The sequence below is a fragment of the Mytilus californianus genome, unplaced genomic scaffold (genome assembly GCF_021869535.1).
Source record: "Mytilus californianus isolate M0D057914Y unplaced genomic scaffold, xbMytCali1.0.p SCAF_9, whole genome shotgun sequence".
In the NCBI taxonomy this organism is placed as follows: domain Eukaryota; kingdom Metazoa; phylum Mollusca; class Bivalvia; order Mytilida; family Mytilidae; genus Mytilus; species Mytilus californianus.
In genome coordinates this window covers 15,365,204-15,391,820 of record NW_026262745.1, presented here as the reverse complement: position 1 = coordinate 15,391,820, position 26,617 = coordinate 15,365,204, and the positions used below count along the sequence as shown (strand labels likewise).

General features: G+C 30.7%; 1 protein-coding gene across 2 annotated transcripts; it reads left to right on the top strand.

Annotated features, from left to right (window-relative positions):
* Window positions 1-23,872, top strand: LOC127714854 (protocadherin 18-like). Of its 2 annotated transcripts, none has more exons than XM_052220886.1 (5): window positions 1-53; window positions 8,156-11,105; window positions 18,838-18,943; window positions 20,969-21,620; window positions 22,235-23,872. In XM_052220886.1, exons 2-4 carry the CDS (start codon window positions 8,457-8,459, stop codon window positions 21,190-21,192), a joined length of 2,979 nt encoding a protein of 992 aa, XP_052076846.1. In that variant the 5' UTR covers window positions 1-53; window positions 8,156-8,456; the 3' UTR covers window positions 21,193-21,620; window positions 22,235-23,872. The 2 variants fall into 2 exon arrangements, with proteins under 2 accessions (XP_052076846.1, XP_052076845.1); XM_052220885.1 differs by lacking the exon at window positions 1-53 and adding an exon at window positions 7,852-7,911.
* The last annotated feature ends 2,745 nt before the right edge of the window (window positions 23,873-26,617 follow it).

The window sequence follows — 26,617 nt, the reverse complement described above, 5'->3', positions numbered from 1 at the left end:
TTTCATATACATTTTCGTTCAAGAAAAGAAAAAGAAATAGTTGTATGTTAAAGGTAAGACTATGATTTCATTTAACAGTGGTCATCCAAAAAAATTAAACATGCCTGCATGCAACTGAAGTATTTAACTCAAATGAAGAAGTTGCAACTAAATTAATACGGTGAATTGTTGTTTAGCAGACAATTTTTGCGGATGTTTGATACGGTTTATCAAGACTTAAACCTGTTATTTACATTTGAGTAAATTACATATTTGGACTAGAAATTTATCAGTTAATCATTATGTAACATTAGAATCCAATTACATACAAAAATTACAGGAAATTTAAATTTCAAGTATGTAAAATGACTATCAGATACAGTGTTAATTTATTACAATTCAAGATGACATTTGTCTAATCCATTCCTGACAGACACACAAAAGGAAATCGACATTTGTCTGTAGAGTTTTAATATCTTGGTCCTACACTTTTTGATACTTGGAGCATATGAAGTAGGTCTGAGATAAGATGACCAGTTGTATTCATTCTGAGTTCAGACATTGACTTAGACCTCTGTCACTATGTTTCTTGGCCAGATAATATTGTAAATTTTAATTAATTTATGTGATGTGTTTAAATCTTTGAAGATAGAAATGTATTCAGTAGTGCTTTTCGCTGCATTGAAAAAGGTTCAAAACTTGTAAGTTAAATTTTCATATTTGAAATTTATTTGTCAATTTATTAATTTTTCTGAAGCAATTTTTTAGTATTGAACAAAAAAAAAATAAGATTAGCCATTAAGGTATTATGATCTTGTGTTTCTATCTATTTAGATCATATTGCTTTTAGCATTTATGTTGAGATTTACTAAAATAAATTAAACAGGGGAAAAATAAAGCCTGCAATGCAGTTTTTATCAGAAATATGGTCCAATGTTTTGTGTTACCAGGTATACACAGGCTTGAACCATTCTTTTCACTATTTTGATATATAAGGGGTACCCCATTGGTCTAGTGGTTTTCTTTAAAGACCATTTTCGTCTTTAGTGCAATTTAATTTAGTTTTTAAAGATAAAAGTTGAATTTAGGCTTTGAATAAGTGGCAAGTTTCTCTATTGGTGGGTGACTCTTTACAATAGTCTTCATATTCGTAACTACACATTTTTTAGGACATTAAAAGTTTTCAGCAAAATTTAATGACTTACTCAAATATCAAGTTGTACTAGGCGTAGGCCATTGGACTGCCATATAAAACAAAGCACCAACACTGAGTGTTATGTGATGGATGTTACTCATTAAGGTTTGTGACTTTTTGTTCTGGTTTCCAGTTTTGTATAACTGTTAACCATGAAATTGGAACATTAAAAAAACTCATCATCACTGTTTCTGTAAATTATCCATAGTTTTACCAGTAAACACTTTCTGAAGACTTTCAGGCAGTTCTGATTAGTTTTTCTCAATGACAGTATCTCTCAAAATGGGAAAAATGTGGGGAATTTACGTTTTTTTGTGTGTGTAAAATTTGTTCATTGTTTCCTTTAATTTAAATTTATTTAACACCCAACTAATTACTCACTACCGTTATATATCATACCTATAGTTAAATTTTATCTCAAAATCTTTGTAAAGGTTTGTAACTGTTGACATCTCAAGTTCTCACACTGTTAAACTACACATTAATTAAAACATTAATCCAAGGAGGACAGCTTTTGAATGTTATCTGCAAAGACCAGTTAATGAAGATTTTTACAGATTTAACGATTTCTGTTTGAAAATAAAAGAATATCTTTGAAGTGACTAACACTGTTATAGATTTAGATATAAAAAAGATTCAAAGTGTCGATTTGACAATTGTTTGTCGATCGGTCTTATTGTCCCTTGGTAAAGTTAAGTTGGTGGTATTATTGAAGCAATCTATTGATGAATTCATAGCTATTGTGGTTTCCCAAAAGCCTGATAGACTGTTGGCTAGCCGATCAAGATGACCCGAACCATGTAAATAATGTAGTGTTAGGTAGGGAAGAATTATCTGGCTTTATTAAATAGAATAAAACATTGATGGGACAATAAATTTGATATCTCATTCTGTATGGCAGATGATTTCCTTGATAAGAGAAGTCTATAGTATTATTGGAAATTCAGAATATAAATGATTTAGAACTAGGATTCAGCATGTTATCAAATCTATAAATAGGACAAAAGAATCGCTTTTGTTGTTTTTCCTATTTACTGCAATTTTTCAGCACAAAAACTGATGTAAAATAATCCAGTCAATTTAACTTAATGAATGGAATCCGGATTTTGTGACAAGAACTTTCCCCAATTTGCAAATTAGTTTAATTAAAATTGTTTCAGCAATAAGCTGGTAATTTGCAGAAACTATTGGCAAAATTTTGACTGCTTTCAATTATTTATAAAAAGTGTGTTTGACTTCTCCGCATAGATTCCATGAATATTTTGAATGAACAAACCAGGGTCTGTGGAAGAAGTTGTACTTTTACAAATATATTCATTCAAGATGGAGTGAATTTAATTAAAACTAATCCTTGAAACAAAAAGTTTAACTTCAGGCATTGAGAGTGCAAGTTACTACAAAATATGTAGATAAATAATAGGAATTTATGTAGATTTGTGGGAAAGGAAATGCTAATTTTCAAACTATAGATTAATTCCAGACAAAAATATTTTCATTACTAATAGAATATGCAGGAAAATTAAAGTGTATTTCATGAGAATTTAACATATTAAAATAACTATTACATATCCCTTGTAACAGGCTTTGTCTAAGCAGTTTTATTGGATTTTGAACATTTGTAAATTCCTTTACACTTTGACCTTTGTATAGGTTGAGGATAAGCATATTTTCATGGACAATTAAAAGTTAATACTTAATTTATTTATATAAACATACAAGGCATTCAATAACATCAAAAAGCTGTGTTTAATCCAACAAAAGTTAAACAAACAGATCCCATTACCTTCAACACTTTGTTGTATTTATATTCCTTTCATGTTTCCTACCTGTAATTAACAGATAAACAGCTAATTGTTATGGCTGAAAATGACTTAGGAAGCCCTTCAAAGAAGAGGATAAGAAAATATTGGCAGATTATAAATATATGTATTATCTATATCCATTTTTTTAAAACAAACAGAATAAAATCTGCATGTAGGTTTTCATAGTAATTCATTTAAGAAATTGTGGTAAAACTAAGGCTGTGTTCAGAAAGCTAGAAGGGTTAACCTGAGTTTGGTTCAACATCGGAGATCATTTCCTAAATGTAGGTATATAAATTATATAATCATGGTTCAAATGTTTATGTTTAAAAGAACAAATAAAGTAGGCTAATTTGGGCATATGTCAAATAAGTTGAATTCATCATCAGCTAATATCTGACAAGTTTCTTTAATGGGATTTTTGTTTAAAAACTACTTTAAATAAAATTTTATCATATTTTGTATGAAATTTCTAATAGTGTATCAAGTTTTGGCAGATTAAATTAATCCTTTGGATTAAAACATTCTCTCTTTATTTACAAATATAATGACTTCTGTTATTCTGAAACAGATATATCATCTTGTAAAGTAGGACTATTATCTTACATAATAGTCCCAGTTGTAAAATTGAAATGCCTTCTTTTGAAAAGATTCATTTAGTGATGTAAAGGTTTTAACAAAAAGCTAATTGTTGTACATGTATCATATTATGGCATAAGTTCATTAAAAACAAAATGAAATATACCTGACAGTTTGATAAAAATGCAACCTCATAGTTAGTGCATCAGATTTATTTCACCTTGACAAAGGCATGATCATCAAATTATTTCATGGTCGAAACTATAGTGTAAAAAACTTAACTTAATGTGAAAAATGTAAATCAAAAGCTGTCATATTTAGTTAGGTTAGTCAGTAGTTGATTTAAGGCTGGCCTGAGTTTGCACAGATAGTAAAACTGATTTGAATTGAGGCTTTTTTGGCACTTTTTCAAAGTATGTGAGAAAAACTGACAACTCCTGGATGTTGGTTTTTTTTAACCTTCCAGATGTTTTGGGAATAACAGGTGAACATGTCAAATACAATACAAAAACATCCAATTTAAACACTTTACATTAAAACATATATTTTTCTGTATGCTTCTAAAAGTGAAATCTTGATCCTCAAATTTTTGTTTTATTTTTTATTTAGTGATATAATTTGCATGTTAAATCTGAATGGAAAGAATGATATAAATACTTCCATGTTATAATTGTTATAAACCTGCCAAAATATAAACTTAGTAACTTATGTCTTTTGTAACAAGATTGTATCTTGGATATTGAATCTAAATCGTGTGAACACATGCTATATAATGTCTGCCCCCAGAGAAAGACAATCCTCCGTGGTCCTGATCGGAAAGAATGATATCCTCCATTGTTCGAGATACATTCTGAAATGATCCATGAAATGTTTACCTGTTGTTAAATAAGTGTTTGTTATGACTAAAGAGAATTTTAGTGTTAAAAGTTATGATGAGACTAATTTTTTTCTTATTTCTGGGGTGTTAAAAGGGTACCTTCTTAAAATTTCAACAAAATATTAAGTTCTTATTTTTTTGTATTGTTTTGGTTTTTTGCAGGGTTGGCTTGCTTTTTTCATTGACACTTATTCCTATCTTCTTGTTATTGCTGTTTCCCAACGCAATAGTTCATAATATAAGCATGATGAATAATTGACTTGTACTAAACAAAATTGTGTTGGATTTTTGAAAAGAAGTTTCATATCGCATCTTAATTTTTTATGAAATTTCTGCAATTTAAAATAATGATCAATGATTTAAGATTACAGAAAAGGACTTAAAATAAGCTTGTTAAGTTGTCAGTTACAACCCTTGACACCAATGTAATTTGATAATCCTGCTTTGTATCAGACAAATTCAAAAACAGGTTCTGTTTTTCACACACAAAGTGTCAAAACATTATTTTATTTCATAAACTTCTTTACAAATCCCCAATACCAGTTTTGAATTCCCTCCAGATGACATTTGGTCCTCATGTTTTGATCTTAATCAGCTGATAATCACCTGTGTAGGTCCCGAAGGTACCTTTAGGGCCTAGCAGTAATCTGGCATCTGGTTTTCCTACTATGTAGCGACCAGCTCAGTGCTGTTGGTACTTTTTGCTTATTAGTCATTGTTCAATTTTATCAAAATATTAATCTACAAGTTTTTGGGGGTAAATTTTATTTATTTAGGATTGTAACATGACACATTTTTAGTCATATGTGAGATTTAGGTTATGAAGGATCATTAAGTTTCTTGTCCCGTTTCTTTTTTGTTAAATAGAGGACCATAACCTACATTAAGGTAAAGTACTTTTTTCACTTTCATCGCTTTTAAAACTACAGATAAGCATTTCAGATACTGTGTAATTTACTTATCATTAATTCAATACTATTGTGTAAAAATAAAGATTTACAAAATGGTATATTTGTTAGTACATGGAAGAAGTTGAGAAAAAAAGAAGTGGGGGGGGACTACATGTAAACAGTTCTGCAATCATGTAGATGTTACTGAAATTGGACCATGTTGGATGGATTTTAATCAAAGTTAAGAGCATCTGGAACTTTTGTATCATATATGAATCTTAATTAAATGTTGATATTATGCAAATGATTGCTGAAGAGCAATAAAATAGGCTGTAAGACATTTATAAATATTATTTAAAAAAATGATAATTTAAATTGCAGTGGAATAAAGATTCACTGTTGTTTGTCTTTTTAGAGGAGTTGTGTGTTTGTTAATGTACTGTTATTTTTGATAATTCCTGCAATCCTTTTTATGTACAATGCATTATCAGTTTATGAGCAGATTGAACTTTTTTAACATGAAGTTGAAAAAAAGGCCAAGGCAAGGGCATGTTGTTGGAAGGGAAGACTGACTGACATATTGATAACATTTCCCCCAAAAAATCTATAGAGATGAAAAAAGTTTAAAGGTTGTATAAGCATTCAAGTGCAAGTTTAAAATAATCCCAGATTGTAGTTTGAAAATTTCTTATATATCCACCATAGAGTGGTAAAAAAGTATCCAATAATGAAGCCAGTGTATAATTTCACTTTTCTATGTTAGGTCAGTTGCCTTATAGATGAATCTGTAAAGTACAAGGAAATATTTGTTAGAATTATTTTAGCAACAGTAACATTGAGCTTATTAATAGTTATCTGTTGATAGGGATGAGGATTATACTGAGGTTGTTTAAAAGATGTCAGTAATCCTCTGAAACAAGCACACCTGGTTACTAAACCATTAATCTAAAATGAAGGTGAGAAACTTGCACTGTATTTGGTTAAGATGACATTTACTTTCCTTGAAAAAAAATAAACTTATATTTGAAGTTTGAAAGACTGGATAAATTTGATATGACAACTTCAAAACACTAGGTAGTGAGTTTGATGTTGGCGTATAACCGTTCACTTCAATTTCGGGGTAGTAAGTTTGGGGATTTTTCTGCTGACATTTGAGTTTTTCGTTTGTATTGCTTATAAAGACCATGCATTGCCAAATTATTGTTTAATTTGATGCAATAAAAAAAAAACACCTTTCATATTTACATCACATGCAGTCTCCAGATTTCATTAGTGTTGATGGGTTGCTGGCCCATTGATATTATATGTTTAGTTTGCTGTGCTGGTGTATACAATAAAAAATCGAAAAGAAGGAACATGTGGTATAAATCCATGATGCAAATCCCTGCACACATAAGAAACAAAACCAAATGAACTGTACTTTTATTGCTGTTCTTCATCCTTACATGTATTATATAAATTTGTCTTCTCCCCTTCTTCCCAAGCAGTTTATTTTATTTTGGGTTAAATACCTGAGAAAATTAGTTTTTTTACATACTAAAAAAGGTGATGTATGTATTGTCCTACAAATTAGTAAAGAAATATATATATAAATTGACATTTTATGGAAAAATACTGGTTATTTATGTGTTTTTGAATTCCTAATGAAGGACATACACTTTATATTGGATTTTTTTTCTTGTAAGTAAATAATTTATTCAGTCCATGTATTCAGGATATTTAAGCTGAATATTATTAATATTTTTATATTTTTTTTATCATAAACCTGAGTTAATATCAATAAATGAATTATCTGTGCCAGATTTTGATTGATGGATGAAATGTGACAATGTTTTTAAAATGCCTAATTCTCGATCAATGTATATTTTGTATGTTGCATAATACAATAATAGATAATCAATCTCTAAATAAGATGTCAGTTTCTTGATGAATTCGATTGCACTAATTTTGATTAGACCAATAATTGAACTTTCTGCTGAAAAATGTCAAAACTTAAAGGTGATAGGAAATGGATGATCAGAGAATTTGATGTTAAAGACAAAAAGTATTAATTTTGACTTATAAAGGTAAACACTCTCATCATTGTTTACAAATAGATATAAATTATGATTTAATTGATAAAATACTAACATTGGAAACAGTATTTCTAATGTTGTGCTTTAAAATTAATTTTGACTTAAGTTAGTTGGTTGAAGGTGTGGTTATCTCAAGTTGCATTTCAAAAAAAATATTGATGGTGATAATTATAGAAACAGATACTCAAATTTCAATTAAAATCTATAAACTTACACAGTAGCCACCTTATATTTAAATAAAACAATTATGGCCTTCATCAATATTTCATACTTCATGATTAAAAGCATGTGGGGCACCTTGCATGGTAATAATAGTAATAAATTGTCAATCAGAAAGAAATAAAAATTGTACGTTTCCTAAACCTTTCATTGGATTAGAGGTTTGTTAGAAGGAGGAGCTAAGTGCTGTTATTGACAGTAGATCACACAGAAGCCAGCTGAGTTAATTACAAGTTTGAAAACATTTCTCAGTCACTTTGTAAACTTGTTGATTGATTTCACGATTTGTAGGCAGGTATAGTTGGTTTCAATAGGGGGATGTATAAATTGTACTTTTCAACAATCGAGGAATTTTCTGTATTAGTTTTACAAACATTCAACAAATTTTCTCAAAAGAAAACGGATTTAACTTTTTCATGTCTATAGAGCAATGGTTATGTTTACTTATTATAATTGTAAACAATTAGCTCAAAGTTCCATTGTTGTGCTTTTGTGTATAAAACCAAATGTAAATATTTATTCCAATATTGCATTTACAGATTTGTTAGAAGTGGTGGTCTGATGAGCCGTGATTCCTGCTTCAACAGAAAGGATTAGTTGACTGTCCCTGTCTCTGATGTTGTGAATTTTTGTGGACTTGTGAAGAACTTGTTAAACAGTACTTATTGAGATATTGGATTTTTAATGAACGAATTATTCCCATTTGAAACAGTGTCATCATTATTAAAAGGACTACATATTAATTAAAATTTGAAAACAGGACCATATAAAAAGTACATAAATCAGACATACTTCTTATTACTAACATTTCCATGACATGCTGATAGTTAAATACTGAAAATGGCAGCAATTTATGTTTTTCAGTGTTTCCTTCTTTTGAACTTTTATTCCATAATTGAGGGAAATTCCGTGGTTTACAATATTGATGAAACAGATATCCCTGCAACATATGTAGGAACTATATCTAATAGTACTAACTTAAAGGATTTAGCTGGTAAGGATGACTTTGGAAATCTTAAGTATACTTTTCTTGGAACAGATAGCCAGATTCTATCCCTATTTAAGATAGATGAAAGAACAAGCAGATTGGAAACAAAAGGCATAGTAGACAGGGAATCAGTTTGTGAGTTTACTAAAATTTGTTCACTGAGCTTAGATATAGCTGTTCAGTCTACGAGGACCAGTTTCTTCTTAAAAATTCCAGTAACTATATACGTAAATGACTTGAATGACAATGCTCCTGTTTTCGATAAACCAAACATAACTTTGTCTTTATCAGAAGCATCCTTAGTTGGCACTAAGGTTACAATAGATGGTGCTAGAGACAGAGACACTAGTGATGCTTATTCCCTCCAAACCTATGAGGTTTATCCTGCTAACACACCATTTTCGATAGAATTTGAGAAAAAATTGGATGGAACTTCAATTGTCCGATTGAAAGTTGAAAAAGCTTTAGACCGTGAGACACAGAGATCTTATCAACTTGAAATTGTTGCCAAAGATGGTGGTTCACCTCCACAATCTGGTACCCTTTTCGCTAACATCATCATTACTGATGTCAATGACAACCCACCAAACTTTGAGAAAACTCAATATAACATCACCGTGAAGGAGGATATAAACATTAGCTCTGTTATTGGCACCATTAAAGCAGTAGATCTCGATGAAGGTGATAATGGTAAGGTGACTTACAGGCTTTCATCTCATCAGTCTGACACAATTCTTAACCTGTTTTCAATAGATCATTTAACCGGGGAGTTAAGGGTATCTAAAAAACTTTCATATGCACCAGGAAAAAAATATCAAATAATAATAGAAGCTAGTGACACTGCTGATCAGCCACTGACATCACAAACTCGTGTTATAGTAGTTGTTGAAGATGTTGGAAATAGTGCACCAGTTATTGTTGTAAACCTTTTATCTGGCTCTAATGTAGCTCACATCACAGAATACGCAAATAAAGGAACTGCTGTTGCTCACATTGCCGTCAACGACGATGACACTGGGGATAATGGTAATGTCTATTGTACGATGACGTCTGACTATTTCGAATTGATGTTACTTGGAAATAAGGAATATAATGTTGTAGTGAAGCAAAAGCTTGACCGTGAGACTATACCAAACCACCAGGTGACTATTTCATGTCAAGATAACGGAAAGCCACCTTTTAATGTATCCTCTGAGTTTAACATTGAAATTGATGATGAAAATGATAGTCCGCCAAAATTTTCATCTATTCAATATACCGAGACAATATTTGAAGGGAACAAGAAGGGAGACGTGATTGTACAGGTGTTTGCTATAGACAATGACCAAGGTAAAAATGCAGAAATTTACTATTTCCTTGACAATGAGGGAAGTCTAATATTCTCTGTAGATTCTGTGACAGGAGTAGTAAGAGCTGCTATTGAGTTGGATAGAGAACAGACACCCACGATAACAACCAAGATCTTTGCTATTGATCAGGGAACACCTTCACTGACTGGCACTGCAGACATTGTAGTTAAGATTTTAGATCTGAATGACAATTCACCAAAGTTCAAAAAAGAAGTATTTCAAATGGAAGTTTTTGAGAATAAAGAGTCAGGAATTGAAATAGGACAGCTTTTTGCACAAGATTTGGATGGAGGTGACAATGCAGAAATAGTGTTCAATCTACCAACAGGTACACCCATTGACTTGCCGTTTCTAGTACTACCACATGGTCAGATAACAACAAATAAGGTTCTTGATAGAGAAACTCAGCCATCATATGGATTTTACGTCATAGCCTATGATTTAGGGTATCCACCAAGAACTAGTACCGCAAGTGTTGTAGTCACAGTGAAGGACATGAATGACCACCGTCCAGAAATCAAAGGACCAAACTATGCCAACAACACTTTCTCTATCAGTCAGTCATCTAAAGCTGGTCGTATCATTACCACCGTTGTAGCATACGATAAAGACAAGGATAAAAATAGTGATTTGGTATTTTCCATTTTAAATACTGCTACATATTTCTCCATAGATCCTAAAAGTGGGGCTATATTTTTAGAAAAAGACATTGACGTGAAGCCAGGGACATCATTCAGTTTAGAAATAGAGGTATCTGACGAGGGTGTTTATCCCCAGAAAAGTTTTTTGACATTGACTGTTGTGGTAGGAACAGGAGAACAAACTGCTGCATCGAACACTACAAACATGGTTATTGTGATTGTTCTTGTATCATTGACAATTGTAGCATCGACCATTATCATTGCCGTTATTATTTTCTTAAGGAGAGTTGATAGAAATGCCAAAGCATCAAAAACAAAGCCAGATTATTATTCTGGTGGTACTGTGATAGACCCAAGTGTGACAGTTTTCTCACTTCCAGACGATTCAATTCTCTGTAGCGACAAGAAGAAAAAGAAGGAAGTCAGTTTCTCCATTGATGATGACCAGGATCACATTGGTTCTTTACAGCTTCCTACAAAGACAGACCATCCATTTGATAAAATGTTTGTGGTAAGTCTTCATATTATAGTTTCAGTTAAGATGACTTGTTTCTTGTGTCTATAGCCATTTGCTTCATGCCACTATGGTATCAGTGGTTGTAGTAGTCTTTTAGATTAAAGAAACATAGAAACCACCACAATACAAATAAAAATTAAGGGGGAGCGATATTTCAAAACCAACAAATTTGTTTACTCTTTAAATCTTTTCTAAATCTGTTTATTTTATAAGGACGTGTTTCCTCTTCATTAATAGCAACAGTTTTCCATTTCTTTGTCATTTAAGATTTATGTTAAAATAATCTCTTTTGGAGAATGCTGAAGTTTCTATAAATTTATTTCATTTATTTGAATGAACTTTTTAACTAGAATACATTCCTTCTAATCTGAATTCCATGAGCAAATGTATGCCCAAGGTAAATCTCAGAAATGAAAATACCTTCTACCTGACAGAAGTATTGAGATTTTTTTGCCAGGTGTTTTCATTCCCTGGAGATGAGGTAAATAAATGGTTTTGAAAATCAGTTTTTTTGCCATTCCAAATTGTTTATACATTAAAACAGATAGTAGGAGTTAAAAATAAATTATATTTGATATATTTCTATAATAAATATATGTTATAGGGGGTTTGATATAAATCTATGAAACACCATTAAACAGCTATTATAGTATGGAAAGGGTTATGGTTTATCTGTAAAAACATTGCAATAAAAATCCTCTTCAGAATATAAAGATTGAACACTAGATCAATATCTGTTTATAAAAATTGTGAAGTTTTAAAAAGTTTGGATTTTCAAATTGTTTTGTTTTTCGCCAATTTTACTTTGGAATAGTGTGCCAAATTAACACGAGTGAATAAATTCAATTAATTGTTGTACAAATATATCACTTTAAGTTTATTAACAAGCTAAGTAGCCTGTTACACAAACACCAAAAACATTTAAAATACTGATAACTTTTCTTTACCGCTAATAAAACAACAATTAAGGACTCTTTGTAAAACATAAGAAGCTGCATGTTGGTTGTCAGTTTCAACATAGTGCCTAATTAACCACTGGCTTCTGAAAGTCTTTAAAAATTTATCGCTTATCTTTCATTTGAGGAAAAAACAAGTTAAAGTAGCAGATAACTCCAAGTATAGGTCAGTGCACCATGATAACGTTAGCCGATTACGATAGGATAATTACATTTTGTCTTTCACCAATTATTTTCATTAATGATAACGAGGAGGCATATAAAAGTCAAATCATGTATTTAATTTCTATGAAATCTCCTTCATATAACAAAAGGTTTGTATTAACTAAAATTTAAAAAAGCAAAATACTATTTTATTTTTTATTACGAAACAAATCACTTTCCTAAAGCTCATTTAAAAAAATAAAAGATATAGCAGTTTGGTATGGAGAATGCTTGAATTGCTTGTGAGGTTGAAAGACAAATAAGATTTTTTTCAGTTAGAATACATTGTAAAAGGTTGGGAATCTTCTTGTTTTCAGTAAGTTTGAACAATTGTGCTTGAACTCTTTTTGAAGCATTTCAAGACCTGTGTTTTTCTTTCATGAGTAAACGAGACCTTAAACCGTAAGTTAGATTAATACTCTCAATTCATTGATGGTCAAATTGTTTCTCAATGACTTATTTGGACAGGATTATATTTGATTTACTAAACTGGACAGGTGAAAAAAATCCCATGTTTTTAAGTACTACCCAAACATCCCTCCACTGGTATTGAATTTGTAAACTGGGGAGAGGTGATAATTATATTGTCAACATAAACAGTGTACACATAAATGAAATCTGGTCAAATCTAAATTATTAAGTGTTAACCCTGTCATTTTCCAGGCTCATTAAAATATCTTTTATTTTGAACTTTATTTTTTAATACCCTAATGTCAGAATAAGTTTTATGTACATTCCTCAAGCAGTTAATGCTGCAGAAAAAAATGTGGCAAAAGTGAAAATGAGTGCTGGGTCCATAGACCGGAGTCTGACTTCATTTCAGGCAGACAACTGGTTGACTGCATTCTTGTAGCTTAAAGTTTATCCTCACCTGAATCTGAAGAGCAGTAACTTGTTTTACAAGATACCAAGATAAGATATTATAAAAAAAGAACTTTGCCTATTAGGCCCATTCACATTGGTGGCTATCTCATTGATAAGCTCTTGACTGCTACTGACATCAGTAAATCTGACAGATCTGTAGGAAAATGAATATTTTGTAAACAAGATTACAACAAAAATCATGGATTTTATGAGTCTAAGGTGCTCTAAAACTAGGTTTTTATCACAGGAGCAAATAGTTTGTGAACTTCTGTTAACTCCAATCAGTATTTTTAGATAATAAATAATTGATTTAATGAACTGAAATGTATATTTTTAGAAACACATGCGAAAATAGATTTTACTTTGCACATTTTTGTACAATACAGTTATAGATATATAAATCCCTCTTGATCAAAAAGGTGATTTATTAAAAAATAACTTCAAGGGACAGACATCAAGACATGTAACAATGCTATCAATAAAATAAGATATTGAGATATTGTATTCATCAATGAGACAGCAACCTTACAACACAAAAGACCAAGAAATATCTAGAGGTCCATATGCAACATATATTCAACAAAAGACAAATACCTTAGCATTATTTGTATGGGCTTACAAAATAGAGGATATAAATTAGCAAAGACCAATGGGTCAACAATCCATTAACTTATTTACAGCATGTCAAGCCCTAGAATTGCACATCTCCTATAGACATGACCCTTATACAAGAAGAACAAATTTTGAATCACTCTTTTTTGTACAGACTTGTAGATTGCTAATGAGTACACCTTTAATGTGTAATAGCAAAAAACTCAAAGATGCCTCACCTTTGTGAATGACATTCTGACACAAGAGTTAAAAAATGAAGATACTTTTCTGATTATGATAATTATCAATCCAGACATCAGGTCTAAAGATAAACTATTAGAGAGATAGGATGTCCTGAAAGGTGTACTTGATTAGGCGGTTCACTTCAGTTGTATTGCTCCAGACAAACCAACCATAACATTTTCAATGTCAAGACAGGCAGATTTGAAATGAAACATGCAATTAATAGTGCATTTGTTTCTATCTAAAAATGTTACTTGTTGTAATTAGCATAGTTTGGCTCTCAGTTGTAATTCTCTTGATGATGGAAAATATGTTTTTAATGTGTAAGAGAAGAAAAATGATTTCCATTTCTAATTTCATGTTTGATTTTGATACTGATATGACTTTCCAAGCTCTCAACATTGTTCTTAAAAAAACATTTATCAGATAGGCCAGAGACTGAAGTTTTGGAGAGTAAAAAAAAAAAAATGATTGAGAGCATGAAAACCGAGAGCACCTTTAAAGAACTGCCAAACCCATCTAAGGTTAATTAGAAGATATGAAAGTGGCCTGATATTTCAAAATTTTTCAATTGGTTTAAACTTCAGGCAATCATTGTCTGCAATGTTGGTTAGTCTGCAGTGATAAGAAACGCTAACCATAAAGTGTGCATGTTTTACTACATCTGGCCTTAACCCTTGTACCCGGTCAGCCATACAAATACATTGTAGTCTATGATTGAAAGACTAATTTGTGGAACCGCTTGAAAACAGAAGATCATAAAATTGAAGTACTCACACTTAAAACTGTCTACATCTTGGAGGGGCTTTTGATTTTAAATTTTGACAGTTGCTTCTCCATTTTAATCTGGTAAAGTAATGAAGCAGGGAGATAATTCCGTAGTTTATCAAGTTTAACAGTAATTAAGGGGTTACCATCAATCATGTTCAGGGAATGGTAAATTAGCTCTGAAATTATCGTTTGGAATGTCAGGGAATACCATTCTCACCTTAAAACTCATAAATCGTAACATAAATATTATTGATGATGTTGTTTTACCTGTTTTTACCTCTGTCAGAAGGTTAAATACACAAAAAACTACACTTAATTTAAGGGAGATGACAAATTTGATGCTTCAAACTGCAGCATCATTATCATTGGTCAATTTATTTATAGGAAATAGCTTTCACTAACGATAAATTTAAAGTTTTCTTATACTCTATATTTTGTATGAAAGAACTAAGTTAGAAATTCTGTTAATTTTTTTCAGTTGGTAACTTTAAATTTTATATTTTTAGCTTTACTGCTATATATTTCACATGTCAGCAGATTGTTTGTTAAATTAAGTTTAAACATGCTTAAAATAGCAAGAACACTTTTAAAATATATTGTTGAAATGTGCATCTGGTGCAGTGGAATTGGCATCATTTAATATTATTAGAAAAAAGTTAAAAGATGTTTATGCACGAAATTTTGTACGATTAATAATTTCCTGATTAACATGAGGTTAAACTATTTTTCAATAGTAAATTATAGAAATTAGCTGAAAACTTTAAACTTAAATGACTTTGCTGATTTAGTAATACAGTCATATCTAAAATTATACAGGACTTAAAATTATAGTATGAAAATTACAAACCAAAAAACATACTGACAAGAACCTGCCAGGCATGAAAGATGTCATCCCAAGATTTTCATCACCAATTAAAGATCTGAATTTAAAATTAATCAAGCCCAAAGATGCAGATAAACCCACAAAAGCCAGATCATCCATGCGTTTGAACATATAATTGTTACAAGTTTGTTTGGAAATATTTCAAGCTTGTCAGGTTCTGTGATGGTGTTTACTTGTGAAAAAAGGATTTTGAATTCACACCTAAATCAAGTCAATCAAGTGTTCAATGACTATAGTTTTGAATTGAACACAAGAAAACCATTTATGTTTAATTGAATTTTCTACTAAATTTTATCGAAACTTAAGGAATGATTTCAATGATTGGCAATGGAAGCTGTTCAGTGAACATTTTTAAATTTTAGAATGTAAGATTGTCAAAATTTGTCAAACCCAGTGGGTGGCAGATAATAAACGGGGAGAAGCTTTCAGATTTGATGTAATCAGGTTAGAAATAGATAAAGTACTGACATACTGATGCGATATTTCATGTTTAGTTATCAATAAAATGTGAGTTTTAATGTTTTTGTCTACTTAAAAATCATAAGTGTTAAACTTACACTTTTTTGCACAAGGAACTTCTTTTTGCATTGCTGAGTGCAGTTATATCTAATCTTCTAATATCTAATGAAAAAACACAGCATGTTTTATTTTTGTTAATTGACACCAACATGAGAATTGTATAAATCTAATTCACAACACCTCAGTTCATCTTTAGTTTTAGAAATGATCAATGTAAAAACGTAATTACTTTTAAGCAAGTGTATTTAGAACATTAATGCCGATTCATGTTTTGCTTTGTGTTATAATTGAAAAAATTCAGTCAACATGGCATGTTAATTTTGTAAAGGTTGATTTTTCAGACCCTGTATGATGTTAATTATTTAGAAGTTAGGTTTAATATAATAGTTAATAGCAGAGGTGTTGTTAGTAAGTGATTCATGAAAGGAATTCTTGTGTGTTCTGAAAATAACAATAAAAATGTTAAAAAATGTTAATTTGAGACAACTTGTTCTTTGTATTAGGTTGCATAGCTTTTCATTAGGATGAAAATTGAAAAAATTTGTGAAATGTGAGAATTACAGTAAATTTTATAGTTTTGCATAGAAATCATTGGGGGTTGTTATGTTTGAATTATTAGAATGGTATGTTTTAAAGATAAAAAATAGACTTTTAAAAAAAGAAGATGTTAGGAAAGCAGGGGTGTATATCTTGTGGAAACTAAGGTAACTAAAGATAGTAATATGTACCAGTATACAGACTAATGAATGTTTGACTGGTTTCACTTGACTACCAGAAAGAAACTGGCAGAAATTTAGTTTCCACTTAATACATACTTCCATGTAAAATACAGTTCAGTGATTAGAGAAAGTATAGAGACTACATGTACATGTATTAAATCTTTCAGGTTTTATAAACACCATTTTAAGGCACAGATAAAACAAATGTGTAAAACTTGTTTAACTTTTGTTAGGGATATAATAGTACATCATGGGTTTTTTCTTCTCTTTTTTCAATTGATTGATAACACTCTATGGTTCAAAATTATGAAATATAATGTTAAGGGAAGTTAATTAAATATTTATAACATGTCTACCCATTTAATGTATTAATTAGTCAATTTTACAATCTTTCACTGTGTATTGATCTGCCTGTTCAGTCCCAAGATTTATACAATTTGTCCTTTCTTAATTCACAAAATTATAAAATTTTAATAGCTCATTTCTCACCCAATCAATGACGGGACAAAGGTTGGTTTTATGGACAAAAATTGGCTTAATTGATTCATCATAGGTGTCATAGAAAGTCAGAAAATATTTTTTCAAAATATTTAACAGAAAACCACACTTGTTATCTAGGGTTTCCACCCCGTAATTTACAAAATTGATAAATAAACTGAGAATAATGCAAACATTGTGAAGTTTTATTTTGTGAGCTAAGCCTATAATGTGCGGAACTTCAACTACTTAATTCACCTTTTATAAAAAGTGTCAGCACTTTGACAAAGATTTCATATTTAATATGGCGATAATGATCAGAGATGATTTAAAAATGACAAACTTTAACCATGGAAATTGATTTTCTCTTTCACGATAACACCCATTGAAAAAAGTGCAAACAATAAGCCTCTCTAATACAAAACAGCAGGATAACTTATCTAAAATATAATGCTTTTCTTTATGATAATAAAAAGCCACTAAATTTTCATAACTTATTCAATATAGTTTGTAAAGCTTTTTTATCATGAAGATAAAAAAAAACTCGCTTGCATTGTTATTGATAACTCATCCATGTGTACAATGGTTTTTCTACATTATAATGAAAAGTACCTGACTTTTTAATTAAAAAGTCACACTGTTTATTATATATACATGGTACATAATTAGCTTCTTAATGTTTGAAGTTGTACTCGTTCTGACCTTAGCGCTGTGACCAGTTGGGGTCAGAGGTCCAACCCACTTGAAAAGAAATGACCAAAAAATGGTTTTGGTTGAAAAACAAACTTTAAAAGAAAAAATATAATAAACTTTGTCAGTAATCCATTTAAAACAGAATGAAAATTCAACAGTATTTATCCAATGAACAGTGAAATTAAAAGACTTGTTGCATTTTGATAAAATCTTTGCTAACTGACACTGATTTGAGAAATACTGTATTAAACAGAATTTTTATTCAAAATTTTAAGTTTTCTCAATAAAAAAGCCATATTATATTTTTAAAAGAAGCAAATTGTCCTTGAACTCTGACCTATGCGTATGTCTACCCACAGCTAACCATATCTACATCCTATCATTGTATATAACTCATTTTGGACCTTAGGTTAAGGAAATATTGATAAAATCTTTATCACAATGTGCGTTACATAGTCTCTACTTATTTCCTGTAATTTTATAAGACCTTAGGGCAAGAGTTATGGACCTTGACATATGTTGTCAGTTTATGTATTTTTTCTATTTTTTTTTTATTAAAATATAATACAACTGTTGTGACTAAAAGCTTGACGGATTGTTTTCGACTACATGTACAGAGAATCGGGAAATTTTATTTAATATAGAAGAAAAACATCCTTAAATACATCCCTTATGCATGAAATATTTGCCACTGGACAAATACTGTTCACCGATTCCTGGATAAAAGATTAAACAATGCACAATGGTTTCAGTGAGCTTTACAATCAATATAGCAAGATCCTGACCAGCCTTCTTTTATATTTCAGGATAAAGATAAAAGACAAGGAGATGATAGTCACAGTATAGGATCAACCAGTGATAGTGGGCGTGGCAACAGTGATGACGAGACCAGTCGATCACCGCATTCAACAGGTAAAAAAGTTAAAAAGGGGAAAGACTAAAAGAATTTGGACGGATGTGTACTAATTACAAATATTTTGAAATTAACAAAATTTAGGAGGGGAAGGTAGAAGGGGGACAGTCAGTGTGTATGCAACTTGAAATTTTGGGACTTGAGTTATTTTAACCAAAACTTGTTTGATGCTATAAAAATTTGTAAAAGTGTTAAAACTTTGTTTTTCATTCTCACATTCCACAGATATAGATATTTGAACATTATTATATAGCTCAGAAGTACAAAGTCATGATAAGAACCAAGTTCATCCAACTGAAATCAATGGCTAAACATCTTTGTTTTACATAATGTTTTCAATACAAATAGACAAGATATAAAAATTATAAACATAAAAGTTAGAGACCCAGGAATGACCAGTTTTCCCCAAATTAAAGTGTTAAGAAAACAGAATTATCAATCCAAACCTCAGTGGTGAAGAACCTTTATCATCTGATTATAGAATGAAGAAAATAAACACACTAAAGGTTTAGTATGCCCAGATTCCTCTTCATTAAAGATTCTTTGAAAATGATCTCCCAGATTTCTTGAATTAGCTGTTCCATGTAGTTATTTCTATAATATAAATCAATTAAGTCAATAGAAATGAGATTCCTCAATATAAACAATTCTGTAGCTTTTTGTGTTTCTACTTCACAATATATAAATCTCATATCTCATTGCTGGACAAAACAAAATTGATTTTACTGTACAGAATGTTGTCAATATCTTATGACCTCCCTCAAACTAAATAAACAGATGCGGTACTAGGATTTTTTTTTAAGGGGGGGGGGGGGGGGGGGTGCCAATTTCATGCTAAAAAAGAGATATATTTTCCAATTAAAGGGGTATGTTTTCACACCCTACCCCTGAATCCGCCACTAAAAAAGACCATTAAAACTTTTTTTTAACTGACAAAATATTTTCTGCTGGACAAAAAAATAAAAAATTTGATAATCATAAAAATTCTCATTGAAGAAAAGTGAAAGCTGTAGATGTATTTATGATTTAATCCATAAATGATATTATGCCTAGAAACGCATGAAAACACACCTGCCTTCTCATTGAAAATAATTAAGTAAATCAGTAGATTTGGAAAAAAAAATTCTGACAGTAGGTAATCAGAGACAGCGAATACAAAATTATAATTGACCTGCAGCTGAATGTTTTATCAGGAATATAAAAAATAAACAAGAGGAAATGTTTTGACATCAGGAAAAATATTCAAGCAATTCAATTAGAGAATTTTTATTGATACAAAGTATCATGTCCATCTGGCCATAGTGTCCAAATTCTGTAATCTGTAATTGGGAGCACCTGTTCAAAACAAGTGTAAATAAATGTTTGAGGTGGTGAATTTAGATTTATTGGCATATAAATTTCTATAATTGTTTTGATCATGTTGATACTTAATTGAAAGCTGTGATTTGTGTAAAATGCTTTAAAAATTGATTTGTAATATCAATACATGTACCAATATCAAGTTAATAGTTATTGGTAGTTTTTTAATCAAAAACATTGTGTACATATTTCAAGGAAATTAATTCAACAAATTTTCTTTTAAAATTTTGAATGTTTTCCTTGTGTTAGAGATGACAGTTATACATGAACAAAAAGTAATAATAAAATAACTACAAGCTTTAAACAAATATTTAAAAATTTACAAAAAAGTCGAGGCATAGGTTTATACACTTATGGTCTAGGAGATGGGAGCTTTAAGTTCTTGAAAAAGTGTAATTTATTGAGATATTTAAGTGAATTAAAAGAGAGAATAAGAACTATTGGTTGAAATAACAGGCAATTCATAATACAACAGATATCTGTCGTTCGCTCATATGACGCCTAACACTTACGAGATACTGTTGATAGAAACTTACTTTTAAACGTCAAATTGTTGCTTTTTAAACTTGCTGTTAAAAATCATGTGTTGCACTTTTTTTGTTGATGTGAACATGAACATGACTGAAATGAAAAATACTATTATATGCTTTATTTTATCTCTTCAGGTAACAGAACCCAACATAAAGCAAGACAGGGAAAGCATTCTGGAAACTCAGACACAGTGTTCTCACCGAGAAAAATCTCACATTCCCAACCACTGCTGTATAGTCCTTCAAAAATGAATGAACAGCATGGTTCTAGACCATTAAAGTTTCATACAGACAATCCGAGAAATATTTTTCATTTCGACCAGCAAGAAAATGGACCAGTGATTGACTGTGTTGTCTGACCAATCAGATACCAGTCATGACTTGACCGCCATATTGTTGTCTGTGATAAACTTTAAAATGTGTTCAAAACAATATTTATAAAATTTTGAATGTTGTATGTTTTAAGTGCTGTTTAGATTCTACAAAATATTGCCATTTCTTCAAAACATTTTGATATGGAATTGTGATAAAGCATACATTCTGCATCTTCTCTAGAGGAGTAAAATCTGAAAATCCAAAAATCTTCCATTGTGTGAACTCTGTATACAAGTATGAAACATTGATTATAGCAATCAAATAAAAAAATGATGTTATCAAGTTGGAAGGTGGATAAACTCTTGGAATTAATTGAAGAAAATCTTAGTACCTCAATCTGTAAAGAAGAGCTGATAATAGACCAACTGAAGGCAGGATTATATAACATTTTCAATAGACACCTTCTGATCAGGTAAATAATAAGTCAAGTTGATATCATTCATAAAAAAATTGTATTTTATTTGTGCTGATTAGGAATGTAAAATAAATCTTAGAAATACATATCATATATTATATATATCACAGGTTTATGCTTTTGAAATCAAGAATTACTGGCAAGAAATCATTTGAATTTGACACAAAAGCAACATATCACTTTATTATCAGATTATATCAGATGTAGACAATATTCTGTATATCCTACCTATAATTTTGGAACATTACTTTCTTTAAGGGACAGGGGGCTGCTTGCATAAAATAGTCATATCAAACTTACCTTGACAAGGGGAAATAATCATATATTTTTTATGTTCTCAAAGGAATGTACACATAGTTCTCTTAATCTGCAACCGCAAATCCTTTTGCCAGTTGACAAAAGTAAGGAATAAACTAGAAATTGAAGGGACAAAAAATATATGTTTTTTTAATATTTAAAGCCTGCTATTATTACTTCAGTTTAATTTGTGTACAGCCTATACAAACACTGAAAACTTCAAACTCTACTGCTATGAAATTGAAAGACCCAAAAATATATAAATATTCAGTTTTCTCCTAAAAATGAAACATCTTGTGCATTTTCTTTTTCAGAAATGGAACATGTGTTCTTTGTGGTATGACCTGTATGAGGAGATGTACACACATTAGTGTGTAGTGTGACTGTCCCAAACAGGAGCTGTACACATATTAGTGTGTAGTGTTGACTGTCCCAAACAGCTGTTTTATACACAGAACCAATAATTATGGAGAACTGACTTGAATTTGGTTTAAATGATGTTTGAATGATGAGAATATGCAAGACTTTTGTTTAACATTATGTTAGAGATTTGATTTATTTATTTGGAAGTAGAAGATACATGAAAGTTTTGTCTCTCAAAACTTTTATTAGAGGTATCAGAGTATAATGATTTTCTATGTGTATGATGGAATGTAGTTATGGCACATGGACACTCTTGTTCTTGTCTAACTGTGCTTTAGGTCTTTGATTCCAATAATGCAGTTTCAGCATATCAAAAATGTACATGAAGAGTAAATGGCAATGTGTTTTTCTTTAAGATGTAAACTTGCTCAAATCTGCATGGTATTAATAGGGTAATTTTAAACCAATAGACTTATCAAATTAAATATATTGGGCTTAAATTAACTGTAAATTCCTCTTCAAAATATTTGTTTCTCTCAATAATAAATAGTTTTTGCAATGTTTTGTTAAAGGTTTTATCTTGCATCTGTATTAATAGTGAAGTTGTGCAATAATGAAAGTCATATTAAAGATTAAAACCAGATAACTATGACATTTATTTTAATTTAAAACGATTTTGAATAGAACTGGCATGATCTAACATTAAAATAGACATGGCAACAACCCAACAAAAGAATAATGAAAAATTTTGGAAATCTGCAATGATGATCTTGATTGTTTATGCTAGTAAATTTTGTTCAGAAAATACTTCCAGTAAATAAAATTAGAGAAATAATGACTTTTGGAAATTTATAGAAATTAAGTCAGTTCATTTTGCTACTTTGTCACTACGATTGAATATGTTAAAATATTTTGATCTTATGGAATGTAAGTCTACATTGTACTCATGCACTGCATGTATTGGTTTGAGAAATTCACATTTATTCATTTATTTTAGGAGATAATAATCCCTTATGAGTATTAAAAGTTAATTCTATAAATCCCATGTTTATATAAACTAGTTATATCTAGAAAATAGGCAGCTAATTGAATAAAAATCTCTGTTTCGCAGTAGGTTATAACAGATTCATAATATTTCCTTTCATCTAGAGTTTAGAAAGAAGATGTTGGAGGAAGCTTTGGGGGTTTATACTCTTGCATAATGTTTATGAAAAAGTTTGTATCAACTTTGAGGTTAACTTTTCTAAATATTTTGACAGATATTTCTCAGCATACAGCTATTAAATTTCAATCAGAAAGTTGTGAGTCAAAATTATTTGTTATTTTTGAACAGTGTTTGATAACAAAATGGTTTTTAGGTATATATGAATTTTTCCTGCCTTTATTTCGCAATCAGAGTGCAGATAGATGTTAAAGTACATCTATTGAGTTGAAATATTTGTTGATATTTTTGTACTTTGTAAATTTTAAGAATTGTTTTGTATTTTGACACAAATTATGCATATGTTCAGTTATGTTTGTATATTTTTTTTTATCAAAAAAGAATCAAAATGCATAATAACAGAAATAAAAAAGATTTGAAAAACTGATATGATTTCTTTTCTTCATAATTTCATGACAGCAAATTTGAATGGTCATATACATTCTTTCATTGTTTTCTCGACACCATATTTTGAAGATGATTGAAGGAATGAATAGTTTTACTATGAGGATGTAGGTCTTGAAAACCTAGTCATATGGTATCCTAAAGATGAATGTTATGGGTTACAGTATATCCCCTGCAAACTGGTAGAATAATTTTGTCTTTGTCTGCACCACACCTACATGACTTGAATCTTTAAATTGAAGTGACGAAAAATATGATTTCTTGTTTGTTTCAAAGGATATTTGCCACTGAACATTAAGCAACCAACAATCCATCATCATTTTTTACTGCTGACTTGGGATATATTTCAAAAGTACAATTCCTCTTTGATGGATAAATCTGGAGTTTTAATGGAATTCAATAACATAGTGCACAGTAGTAGTGTATCATGATATTTAGATGTGATTGAAGGATAATGGGTTCTTTTCTGCAGTTGCTATGGTTTTATGAGTATATTATCATGGTTTTTGTTTGTACAAAAGTCACTCTTATACAAAAATATATGTTTCCCCACAGTGGCCCACACATCACTAACACCACCCCTTATAGAAAGGGGAGATATTGTTTTCTATTATGTCCACATAATCCTTTTAAGTTCACATGGCAGAAATACATGTGAGTTTTTGTCATCACTAATTGTCCATCATCTGTCTGATGACTTTTTACATTTTTATATTCCTCTTGAGAACTTAAGAACATAATTAAACACCTTTTACAGTGATGTCTCTAACAAAATCCTTTCCAACTGTTGTTACAGTGACCTGTTAATGAACATGGCCACAATGGTATTTTTACTTATGGTTGGCTGAACTTAAGAAATCTCAGAAACAGTTGAACATAAGAAAACTCAGGAACTGTTGAATGTAAGAAAAATCTGAAATGGTTGAACCATAGAAAACTTTTCAGGAACAGATAAACTAAACCAAACTTAACAGATACATTCCTTTGAAAAACCTTTACAAATGTTGTTACTTTTGTGTCAGTGTCAATGAAAACATACCATGCAGAAATGTTCCTTAGAAAGTACTGACAAAGTGTTGTTAGTTTGGTCCTGATCTAAAGTTCAAAGGGCCAACAAGGGATATAATGAGCTGTACATCTAGGCTTGAAGGGCAAGTAAGGAGTGCAATTCCATGAGCTATGCATACAGTATACCACTTTTGTTGTTAACTACCCTGAAAGCTTTCATCTTAAATTTTGTCAACATTTCATTATAAAGTCTGAATACCATTTGCCTGAAAATTTGTGGACGTCTTAGGGAAAATGGAAAACTTATGAACTTGGAGAACATCATTTCAAAAAAAAAAAACAAATAAAAAACCATCCACAAGTCATTTCCTTACAAAGATATTACAGTAAAAGAATTAACACTTTAGTGGTATTTAAGAGAGAAAACATGACAACCAAGAGCACTGTAAAAAAGAGAAAACACAGCTAACTTTCAGTGACAACTTATTTAAGTCATTTTCACATAGAAGGCAGTTACTAGTAACACATAACGATATAAGCTTTAACACTTGAATTATATATGTACATGGAAGATAGTTTACACTAAGTTATCAGGGGCGGATTCAGGACCCCCCCTAAAATTTGCAAAGCATGGGTTGTCCTCAGCTTAAAGAATATTTCGATAATTTTACCTCCAAAAATTTTTTGCTAAGCTGCGCTCGGCGAAAAATTTAAGTTGGCGCCCCCCTAACCTAAAATACTGGATTCGCCCCTGGTTATGACAGGGTAACATTGTCTAGGAACACACGGACGATTGTTAACACTAAGATATGATAGTGTTACATTAACTAGAGTTCCAACTCCCTCGGGAAATCGTTGATTTTAGAAGGTTTTTGGAAAGCTAAGAAAGCAGTTGGGGTCATTTTCCCTCTAGATCTGTTCATTCACAGGGTCAAAAATCACTCTAATCAAAATCAGAAGCCCTTAAACATTACCGGAAAGTGAAACTTGAAGAGTCTATATGTACAAAATAGATTTTAAAACAAATTATCAATTTTATTCTCGACGCTATATTGTTAAAGGCAATTTTGACACAACATTGCCAACGTCTGGAACCAAAAAGAATTAACTGGATCCAGAATACAACAGACAACTTCATTTTCAATCGATTTTTGTTTTGGTTTTGAATGTCAAATTTACTATTGCTGAAAGTGGCGTTAAACACCAATTAATCTAATAAAATCGTCAAAAATAATTTTGCCACGCTACGCTCGGTCATATATCTACCATAATGGCCGTTTACCGCCCCCCCTTTTTTTGGCCCCTTTGCTGTATATAGAAATAAATAAAATGTTGGATGAAGACCGAGGACATGTGACAGAATCATGAAGACCTTCCGCTAAGGCACCAAGTTAGAGGAATAGAGCAAAAACAACAGTTTATGCGTTAACAGTATAATATGTAATAATAAGTGTATGTCAAGTATAATGTTAACATTAGTATATGCATAAGTCATTGAAAAATGAAGAAAATATTACTGTGTAATACAGGATTAGAGAACACATTGAAAGCTATAGACGTATATTAATATACAAAAGGCTTTGCATGTAAACAGGTTTCATTCTCGCAATATCACGGGTCATGTTTGCCTCCAACGATCACAAGTGCATGCAGGTTATAAGTCTCCTTATATATTGTGGGGACAAGACTTAGAGAGCCAAACCCATATTTAATGTCGACT

Coding starts and splice junctions, on each gene's coding strand:
- LOC127714854 (XM_052220886.1), top strand. CDS start 8,457: ATGGCAGCAATTTATGTTTTTCAGTGTTTCCTTCTTTTGAACTTTTAT. Junction 11,106..18,837: donor CATTTGATAAAATGTTTGTG/GTAAGTCTTCAT, acceptor TTTATATTTCAG/GATAAAGATAAAAGACAAGG. Junction 18,944..20,968: donor TCGATCACCGCATTCAACAG/GTAAAAAAGTTA, acceptor TTATCTCTTCAG/GTAACAGAACCCAACATAAA.